Source organism: Haliotis cracherodii, unplaced genomic scaffold (genome assembly GCF_022045235.1).
Source record: "Haliotis cracherodii isolate W230 unplaced genomic scaffold, xgHalCrac1.p SCAF_1, whole genome shotgun sequence".
NCBI classification, from domain to species: domain Eukaryota; kingdom Metazoa; phylum Mollusca; class Gastropoda; order Lepetellida; family Haliotidae; genus Haliotis; species Haliotis cracherodii.
This window is the reverse complement of record NW_027266264.1, coordinates 84051746-84063406: the sequence shown is the minus strand read 5'-3', so window position 1 is coordinate 84063406 and position 11661 is coordinate 84051746. Positions and strand designations below refer to the sequence as shown.

At 41.1% G+C, this 11661-nt stretch overlaps 1 protein-coding gene across 1 annotated transcript in view; it reads left to right on the top strand.

Moving 5' to 3' along the window:
• The window catches only part of LOC139458106 (uncharacterized), an 83453-nt gene that overhangs the window by 32997 nt on the left and 38795 nt on the right, over positions 1–11661 (top strand). The window contains exons 28-33 of the mRNA XM_071239418.1: positions 141–488; positions 1656–1970; positions 2959–3318; positions 3797–4159; positions 4589–4906; positions 5825–6192. Of these exons, the coding sequence (XP_071095519.1) occupies positions 141–488; positions 1656–1970; positions 2959–3318; positions 3797–4159; positions 4589–4906; positions 5825–6192 (2072 nt within the window). The remainder of the gene's footprint in view (positions 1–140; positions 489–1655; positions 1971–2958; positions 3319–3796; positions 4160–4588; positions 4907–5824; positions 6193–11661) is intronic.

Below are 11661 nucleotides of genomic sequence, written 5' to 3'. Positions count from 1 at the left end.
GACAATGTCCATTAATTGTGAACTCCCCCTTCAAGAAACAGGTTAAGAAAAAAAAAAAAACAAGTAGCAAAAACAGATAAGTAATGAATTATGATCTGTATTTGCTGTACTGAAACCCTTCCTTGTGCATCCTCCCCTAGGTATCCAGTACCGCATGGTGGCGCCCGATGGAACACAACATAACTACGGTCGTGTGGAGATGTCTGTAGGTGGTGTGTGGGGAACAGTGTGTGACAGATACTTCGACAACCGCGAGGCCGGCGTCTTCTGCCGTCAGATGGGCTACAAGGACGGCTACGCCATACCAAACGCCTTCTACGGCCAGGGGAGTGGCCCGATGTGGCTCAGCGGACTACAGTGCGACGGCTCCGAACCCAGCCTCCACAGCTGCCCTCACTCCGGCTTCAACAGCGAGGTCGTCTCGGGTTTCAGCTTCTGGTCGTGCCAGAGTCATCGCGATGACGTCTCCGTTCTCTGTGTCGATAATGGTGAGCACACTAGTGCATTTCTACTTGATCACACCATGAGTGAGTGAGTGAGTTGGGTTTAACGCCGCTTTTAACATTATTCCAATTATATCGCGGCGTGTCAGCTTAGTGTGGGAGGAAAGCCAGATGTGATGCAGGCCTCAGACGTTTACCACTTCGGTAAAATCCACGAGCACGGGTATGGTGCTGACAAACCTAGAAACATAATTGGGGCGAACCGGGATTCGAACCCACAATCATAGGTTTCTGGCGTGCCCAAGGGACGCAACTCTGCACAGCGAACCGCGGCGCCTTAGACGACTGGGCCACCCGTGCCCCCGATCACACCATGAAGAATGTGTATGTAAATGCATCTGTTCAAAAATGTGTGACAGGATTTACCTCACCTGAATGAAGGTCAAGTGGGTTTATGTGTGAATAGCATATGTCTATGTTTATATGTGAATAGCAGTAGTTAATGTTCATGTGTGAACAGCAACAGTCATCGTTTATGTGTGAACAGCAGTAGTTGATGTTCATATGTGAACAGCAACAGTTGATGTTCATATGTGAACAGCAACAGTCAATGTTTATGTGTGAAGTCAGCTGATATGATACTGATATTATGATGAACGTCCACCCCCGCCACTCTGCGATGACAGACCGCCAGCCGTTCTTCCAGTCACCGCTCATCCAATTTATTCAATTTTGTTCTCTTGCGACATGCAACAGAGTCCTGGAAAGCTGTTCTAACCCTGATCCCAAGGGATCCCATGTCTGTCGTGAGCTTGTCATAATATGGTTGCACGTCGACGGTCGGCGTCTGTACAAATAATCTACTCAATTCAATTCAATTCTTTATATCTGAGGCCCTTAAAACAATAATAATGTAACATAATATAACATAATAGAATATAAAATAATATTATATAATATAACAGCAATTAGAGACCGTGGATCTATGATCTTCTATCAGAAACAGGTGGACCAGTGAAGCTGAAATATCTGGTTAAGTGGTTCACAAAGAATTTCCCAGCCAGCCATATCGAAACCCCCATGTGTGGCCATTGATCGGTCAGTTGTTTTATAAATGCAAGTGAATTCGGTAAAATGCCGTTAGTAGTGATATCTGCCTACAACAATCATACCGTTATATATAATCATCATGCCACATTTGACATTTTCTAGTGAGGGTTAACTCCGGCCTAAACGCCTCCATGGGCGCAGTAGAGGTTTACGCCAACAACAAATGGAACGCCGTATGCGACAGCGGCTTTGACGCAAACGCCGCTCGAGTCACCTGTAGGACAATGGGCTTTAACTTTGGCATAAACATCGGTGGTTCATTGTTTGGCATAACCGACGGTCCAATCGGCATTAGCCAGGTGACGTGCAATGGACGGGAGGCCAACTTCAAACAGTGCTCTACGACAGCATCAACAACCTGCAAAAGTGGCACCTACGCCTCTGTGGTGTGTTCCAACGACCCTATAACTGATAGTGGTAAGACCTTTTATTTACAGGGCTGAATTGTTAATGGTTATGATCTTATGTGCGTGCCTGAACTTCTTGGTATTGATTGTATATGCATGCTTGAAATCGTTGATGTTAAGTTTATTTGTCGCCTGAATAGCTTGGTATTTATTTTATTTGTCGCCCGAACATGTTGGTATTAATATTATTTGTTTGCCTGAACATGTTTGTATTGATTTTATATGTCGATCTTTACATCTTGGTATTTATTTTGCATGTACGTTTAAATATGTTGGTATTGATTATATATGCATGGTTGAAAATGTTGGTAATTAAGTTTATATGTCGCCAGAACATCTTGGTATCGATTCTATATGTCGGCCCAAACATCTTGGTGCTGATTCTATAGGTCGGCCCAAACATCTCGGTATTGATTTTATATGTCGGCCCGAACATCTTTGGTATTGATTTTATATGTCACCCTAAAATCTTTTTGTTGATATTATGTGTCGGCCCGAACATCTTGGTATTGATTTTATATGTCGACCCGAACATCTTGGTATTGATTTTATATGTCGACTCGATCATATTGGTATTCGACCCGAACATATTGGTATTCATTTTATATGCCGACCCGAACATATTGGTATTGTTTTTAAATGCCGACCCGAACATATTGGTATTGATTATATATGTCGACCCGAACATCTTGGTATTGATTTTATTTGTCGACCCGAACATCTTGGTATTGATTTTATATGTCGACCCGAACATATTGATATTGATTTTATATGTCGACCCGAACATATTGATATTGATTTTTGTCACCCTTGCATCTTGATATCGCTTTCATATGCATGCATTAGCATCTTGGCATTGATTCTATATGTCAGACCGAACATCTTAAAGCAAACTTCTATATTCTGTCATCTGTAAAATACCTTGTCTTGTTACTTCAAAGCCATCTACGTTTACTAATTTATGTACGGCAATGTTGATGCTGTTTTACATCCCCTAGGGTTCATGTCTCGCCTTGTTGCTGACGATCTGGTGGCGGATACCCATGGGTTTCTGGAGGTAAATATCAACGGCATCTGGGGCAGCGTCTGCGCCTCAGGCTTCGACGACCGAGCAGCTAACGTCGCATGTAAACAGCTTAGTTTCAAAGGGGGCGTTGCCTACTCGCCCGCAATATACAACCCCTTCCACAGTACCGGTCAGCACATCATCAGCGAGACACGCCCCATCTTGATGACGGAGGTGGTCTGCAATGGCAATGAGGACAGTCTGGCAAAGTGTGCATACAAGGCTCGCAGTACCACCAAGTGGTGTGACTATTACGCCCCAAGAGCTGGATTGCTTTGCTACAGGAACGCTGGTAGGTCATTGCTTCTCTTCATCACTGATTATCGGAACGGTCGTGTATGGATGTTCCCTTGTTATTGAACATACTACAAGAATACAGGTATACAGTGTCAGCATGTGAAGCTATGACATAGGAAACAGGCAGTTGTCAGTTTGCGATAGATATTGTTTCAAATAGTCTGAATGAAACAAAAGCCTAAGTACTCTTGCCGTTCCCTTTGCGTGGCTTTCACATTTTTTTCATGCAAAATCCGTGATCCCAGATTTCTGGCGTGCCGAAGGGACACAACTCTCACAGCGGGCACTTTATGGTTTCACTGATATTGATTATTGCTACAGTAACAAGACAATTCATTAGTTTCAGTCGGGTTATCGAAACAACACCATTGTCTTTAAGGTTAAATGAGATTCATGTTTATTGTTACTTCGCCCTGACTTGCTGATCAGGTGAAACCAATGTATCCACTCAATCTAATGGCCAATAATTGCAGGTGTACAATATCGCTTGGCTGGCCAGGCAGGTGGCAACCCTCTGCAAGGTCGTGTTGAAATGAAGTATGACAACCAATGGGGCACCATCTGTGACGCCTCCGTCTCCTCCAACACCGCCAAGGTTGCCTGCAAGAGCCTCGGTCATGCAGATGGACTCCCAGTGACCAGTGCCCGCTACATGGTCGCAAATGACAACAGGCCAATATGGTTCCATTACTTTAAATGCTACGGAAATGAGACCACACTGCCTACATGTATGAATGATGGTTTCTATTCAACGTTGTCCATCTACAGGTTGTTTTGGTCGTCTTACTGTAAAAGGATTGGACCAGCATCTGCCACGTGCTACAATAAGGAGATCAGTAAGTATGATCACAAATGTATGTACGTCACACTTACAACATCAATATGGAATATGTTCTTCTCTTTCCGTCTTTGACTACAATAGGAATGAATGGTAGTTATACTATCACATTTCACCATTCCAGTGACATCAGGTTGACCTGATTATGATCAAACCAAACGAGTGGTTAAATGTAAGAGGAACAACCCACGCTATAAGGGCACATAACATTTTATCAAACAAGGAACCAGGTCGGAACACCTGAACCTCTTTAGTGGGCTTGTTCGGCAATGTGGCACAATTGGGACATTATTTAATATAGAACAGACAGGTTTTTTTTATAAATTTTGAATTTCCTTAATATTTGTGATATGCTTTTTTGCCACTACAAATAACTTGGACTTATCATATCCAACTTTGAAACGTTATCCATCCGTCTATTCCACAGAGGTAACAAACGTTCGTCTTGTTGACGGCCCAACCAACAACACTGGTAGAGTGGAGGTATACCTTCAGGGACCCGACCAATGGGGCACCGTCTGTGACGACGTATGGGATGACCAAGACGCCACCGTTGTCTGCATGATGTTCGGCTTTGCAAAGGGCAAGGCCATGAAAAAGGCCTTTTACGGTCAGGGTAAGGGACAAGTCTGGATGGACAATGTTGGCTGCAAAGGGAATGAAGCTCACATACAGGATTGTTCATTTAACGGATTTGCCATACACAACTGCGCACACAGCGAGGATGCCGGTGTACAATGCTCAGGTGAGGAGAATGATTAAATGAATAAATGAATTACTAGGGACCCAAGTGGGAAATTTAGAAGTCTGGTTGTTCCATAGCATTATTCTTCTGCTTGGATTTTATGGAACATTAGCCACACGATAGCTGTCATTCCATATTACTTTACCAATACCAGTTTTCATTTGGCAATGAATATACTTTATTCAAACATGGAGTAAACATTATTTTCATACCCTATCCAGTCGAAAAATTATTTTGTGAAAAACATCTTTATTTTAAATTGTCAAATGATATGTTCAAAGTGGATACCTAGAACGTTTTTATCTGTGTTTCCTCCCTCCCTAGGGCTTAACATGACTACATATATTGTATTATTTCACCTGTTTCCTCCCTCCCCAGGGCTTAGCATGACTACTTATTTTGTGTTATTTTACCTGTTTCCTCCCTCCCCAGGGCTTAGCATGACTACATATGTTGTGTTATTTCACCTGTTTCCTCCCTCCCCAGGGCTTAGCATGACTACATATGTTGTGTTATTTCACCTGTTTCCTCCCTCCCCAGGGCTAAGCATGACTACACATGTTGTGTTATTTCACCTGTTTCCTCCCTCCCCAGGGCTAAGCATGACTATATATTTTGTATTATTTTACCTGTTTCCTCCCTCCCTAGGGCTTAACATGACTACATATGTTGTGTTATTTCACCTGTTTCCTCCCTCCCCAGGGCTAAGCATGACTATATATTTTGTATTATTTTACCTGTTTCCTCCCTCCCCAGGGCTTAGCATGACTACATATGTTGTGTTATTTCACCTGTTTCCTCCCTCCCCAGGGCTAAGCATGACTACATATGTTGTGTTATTTCACCTGTTTCCTCCCTCCCTAGGGCTTAACATGACTACATATGTTGTGTTATTTCACCTGTTTCCTCCCTCCCCAGGGGTGCTGCCAACAACTACTGCTACCGGTCCCACGGGAGGTCCTGTTACTCAGAAGATCTCCAGTAACGCGCCCCCAGCAGCAGCCATTGCAGTCCCCATCGTGTGTGCACTGCTCATCGCCGCTGCCGTCTGTGGCTTCCTGTACTACAGACGCCGATACAAAAACAAAGACACCTTGACCCAAGGGCTTGTGCCTGACACCCAGGCCACCTCGAGGGGTGGATTAGGAGTGTCACTCGGGGGAGCGTCCGCCTTCTTTTCCAAGTCGGTTAACGGGGGAGACGTTTCGGGAGTGAGCAACCCAAATTATGACAATGCTTCACCAATCGAGGCTTCGATTTCACATGTAGATGATTCCGCAAGCAAAGCATAATATTTGAAACCGACAGGAAGTGCTTTTTGTTTGCTTGAAGAACTCTACAATAGCACATACTGACACGACTGCGGCATCATGAGAAATATATTTGTGTCTTTGGATATATATTGTATCCATGCCTTTAACTTAGGCAGTTTGAATAAGTATTTGCCGTGTGTTCATTGTTACATCAGTCACGTATGTTGTTGCAAGATGATCCTGTTCATAGTGGGAAAATATCTCGTTCATATACACTTTACAAAATATCTAACCTCCATCATTTGTCAGATTTGTTGAAACATGCAATAGGAATCAAAAGTAATCACCAATGTTGTTTGTAAAAATGGTGTTTGTATATAGACATGAAGAAGGACTGTACAACGAATTAGTTCTGTTCTTCTGGATACCTGTCTCTACTTCTACCAAAATAACAAATTCGAAGATCCATTACATATGTACCTGTATTTGCAAAACTTTAATTTATGTTACTTTTGTATTTTCATATTTTGATAGTATTCATATATTATACATTCATATTGTTGCCAATCAGGTGTGTTTTGTCGTTTTGTATGTGAGTCACCAGAATGACATGTTTGAGAGACTGGAGCTCATACAGGACTGAACCGCACCCTCAACGTCTTCAGATCTGTAAAGTTTTCAAATGAAACAGACCTTGTCGTAGTGCAAGACGTCTTCTCCAAATTGACACTCTCGATAAGGTTCTTGCCTTGAAAGATGACAAGGCCAAACTATCAGTCCTCGCAATACGAAGTTCTTAAATTAATTAATTGTTCGCCTTTTCATCTTAAAATCTCAAAATGAAGATCAATCTAGCAACGAATGAGTATCATAATTGTACGAGACAATTTCTAAATTACACAGGGCAATACTTATAACATGTAGAACTGGACAAGCGATTGGCACTGAACGGTCGATCAAAGTATCCTTGTAAGCACATTGTAATCGTTCTCATTACATTTTACAAACATGATATTATTTATGGATAACAGCTTCTTTATTTTACTGTAATAGCGACGTTTCAGTATAGGTCCTTATACCGTTACTTGGCAAGGATCTATACCGAAACGTCGCCATTACAGTCAAGTTATAAGAAATGCCTATCAAACAATTAATTACATTTTGCTGAACCGTTATGTGCAAGTATTGCTAGAGGCGACTTGAGCTTTACAGGTGGTTTCGTTCTTGAATTAGTGTTATCTGCCCCTGGTTGTATACAGGCTCATGACAGACTTGATCGTTCGAGAAGTGTCTACATCGGACAGTTTCTAGAAGGCTGGCGGTACCTATACTATACTGTCTCAACCCTGAGTGGATACTATAACAGCAAGTTAACCCTTGTTGACGTCAGTCGTGTGCTTCGATTCAAGAATTTGAGCAGCCTGATACCTGAAATTCTAGTAACAAGCCGAAATAATGCCAAAATTTATAAATACACTGATTAATGAACATAACTAACCTTACAAACATAATATCAAAAATAATATCACTGAAACCTACCATAAACTACGTTTTGTTAGACAAACCGACAAACACTAATGTAGAAGACGAATGGAAAGGTGACGGTCACAACGTGCATGCTGAACTGGCCTAATTGAAAACTATGCCATACAAGAAAGAAATTAAGTAATTGACATGGATATGACTTAGCCTACATATTCTAAACAGTTTTAGACATAGATCCTCACTGTGGCAAGCTATAATCTAAGAAAGAGAGGCAAAGACTTGGTGGCCGAGGTGCACGGAGTACCGAACATTGTTCGCACTGAGAAACAAATCTCCAGGACTGAAGAGTTCTTATGGCATGCCTTCATATACATGTAACAGAACATATATATATAAGAGCCACAGGAGGTGGCCTCAGATCTTCACGCAGACAGGTACCGTGTCAGAGTAAAGGTCTGATGTTAATCAGCTTTACTATAACCCTACTCACTCCCCACACGGATACCAAACAATCAAAACATTAATGAAGGTCAGTGTATTGTTTAGCACAAACAGCAAAATATCGATGAAGCTGAAAGAAACTCCAATAGTTAAGTAAGGTAATTAATATATTCTAAAAAGAACAAAGCAACGTCATATCTATACTTGATACGCCGATCTAAACATTCAAACCACACATGATCATTGGCCTGATGAATACGGTGGGGAGATACCAGCTATATACCCCCAGAGGAATAATTCTCACCTCGATTGTTATGTGATTGGTTGTCATTGAAGGTCACGTGTAAGGTCAAAATTCACTAGAGGTCAAATTTAGATGCACGGTTTAAATTTCACTGATGAAATGACTTGCATATAGTTTCATTCATACATCGCGACACGCTTGCAGGTACCATATACAGCATTACAACTATTTCACCACGCACGGTGCAGAATCAACTCTCGGCCAGGCTAACTTGTGACTCATAGTACACACAAACGGCAATCGACGGCCACAGAATCAGCCGGTTGCACATTATGATGTTCCAAATCCGTATTTTGTCGACACGTGCAAGCACGGTGTTCAGATGAGCTTTCGTGCCCAGGAAACGCCATGAAGATGTTTGAGCACCAGCCCCACCACATCCCAAAAAACAACAACCAAACACGATTATTTATTGCATGTACGTTCACCCTACTTTGACTGATTAAAATATCTTTGCGTGGCATTCACAGGACATGTAAGCAACTAATGACAAGACAGTATGCGGGATCAAGGTTGTGTATTACAACTGATTGAAAGGTAATGACTTCTGTGTTAGTATCTTTCAAGGTCACACGTCAATACCTTTCAAGGTGAATCGTGACTTGTGTCGTCATACGTGGCATAGGTTATTATACTTATCGTATTTTAGATCCGTGCATACAATTTCAGATAGACAAATAAAAACTATCCAAAAGACTGTATTGCAAAAAGGGTGACTTTCCAATAATAAAACGTTTCCTTTTTGTTGATATTCCGGCAGCTCCAGCCTTTGGTGTTTACACTTTCGGTACAGTCGAGCAAGAGTTTTCTTCGAAGATATCAAAAAGCGTCATACTCAAGTCCAAAGTAAAGTGTTCGAAAACGTTTATGTTAGAAATCTAAACAATATGTTCCCATGTTTTTTTCAGGTGAACAACTAACTTGCCTTTGCATATGTTTCTAACGGTTGCAACAGGTGTGGCAGGATACGTTCATACCAACAGCAACTTTAGTTTTCATATTCATCATCTTCAATCTTTATATTCTCAGTACTGAAAGGCAACAGGCCCATAGTACATGCATTTCAATGTACATGTATATGCGGAGAGTGTGTACACACAAATTACTTCTAATTGACATTCTAGATATACATTGATAAATATAAAACGTCAATGCAAGAGAATAACCAGTCTTGATCATCCGTAGAAACAGATTCCATTTCCGTTTTAATACATACTTAGATGATGAAGAATGCCCAGCTAATTCTTCTCCTAGTTTATTTGCTGTATCTGGTTTATCAGTTAATGGTGTGTCACCCTTCTTAAGATGGTGAACGCTAGAGTTGGAACCTTTACCTTTCAACCTTTGTGTGGCAGTGTTGTATATATGTGTATTTTCTGTATTTTGCCTATTTGTATACATGTAATGTTTTGTAATGAAAGGATATTTTAACCTTTTATTGTGTTGCATTAAATTCAATAAACCGGTATGACAAATGTATTTTGCAGCGCTGCATAATAATAATAATAATAATAATAATAATAATAATAATAATAATTTTATAATTTGTTTAAAAGTACGGCAGGCTATTGGATTTATTTGCCCTTTTTCCGAGCTTGCTAGCTTTTTTACATTCAGCGTTAAACCATAGTTTACGTATATATGGATATGTAGAGGACCTTGGTATACATTCATCAACAATTTGCTGTAAATCGTCAGAAAAAGCCTGAAAAGGATCCGCAACTTCGCTGAAACACTTGGGTTTTAAGTTAGTTGTGGATACAATGTTTGACATAAAAGCCAGTCGGTCCTTGTAAAATGCCATCGCGTTGAAGGTGGAACATCATATAAGTTTATTGTTTTAATGATAGTTGGGATATGTTCACTTCCACAAAGGTCATTGTGGACCGACCATTCAATTTCGTTTCGACTAATGTGGAGGAGAGTAGGTGCCAGTTGCAGGATGTAAATAAGTGTTGGTGTCATCATTAAATATGCACGGGTCGTTACTGGAGATGGAATCCTCAAGAATTTCACCTCAGTGTTAGTGTCTGTACCATCCCATTGTGGGTTGTGGACATTTAGATCACCCATGATTACACAAGGTTTGGGGAGTTTATCATAGAGAGAGCTTGAACATCAGACAGCTGAAAAGCTGACGAAGGCGGAATGTACAGTGGGCACAGAGTAAAAGCAACGTTCTAAGTAAGTGGAACTGCTGCAGCAGAATGTTTTCGGTGGATTGATAGGGGGTCTACCCCGCACTTTCTTTGCAGACGAAAAGCCATGTACCCTTGGGTGGATGTTGTCTGGCACAGCAATATATATATATATGTAGATCCACATTTAATTAATAGTAAGATTTTATTATTTGACCCCTTTGAGACTCTGCCACTTTGGTATTTTTGTAAGGTTCTGTTCTTGGTTTGCTTTTAAAATCTTGCTTCAAATTTGTTCAATATTGAGTTAGGTGGATTGTTCCTGAGATAGCGATGATGATTGAACTTGAGGTAGAGTCGGTGTGTTAGAATGATTCTGCTGTTTGAGTGGACTATTGATGTAAATAAACTGTTTCCGTGTACGTCAAGTTTGTCTGGCAGTTTTTTGACGAAGTGGTCAATTTGGTTTCAGAGGGGGTTCTAGTGATAGACGCATGTTTCTTTTAGTTCTGGAGTTTGAACAAGTTTTCTTGCATCAGCAAAGTTGATGTTTTTTGTGACTTTGTGATTTTATTGATTTCGATTTGTTGTTTCCACATCAGACAGTCTTTGAGAGGGATGAGTGTCTCCTTTAAAATCACTGTCACAATCTTTCTCACCACAGTGAGCACACAGACAATGTGCATGGTTGACACGTGTCCGTACTTTGGCATTTGAAGCATCTTAGAGGAGTGCGAATGCACATTTCAACTATATTGCAGTAACCTGCCATAATTGATTTTGGAGCATTTGGAGATGAAAAAGAAACGAGGTATGTGTTAATTGGTTCAGGTTGAGAATTTTTTACCGGTTTTCAGGGATCCCTGATTTGCACATTTCCTTGCTGTTCAGAGTTCTGTGAGGCGGTGACCAAAACTGGAACGCCGACAAACGAAACAGTTGACATGAGGTTAGTGGATTGTGGCTTCTTGTTTCTATTAATATGGAGCCTGATCTAAACCGTTTGATGTTTTACCCTCGCCTGCTCTTCCACGGACACCCTAAGATATTGCAAACGGGTTCGGTTTGAGAGGTGTTTTGTCAATTGTCTCAATCACGAGGAATCGTGGCCAATATTCAACAGATTTTGAAGGT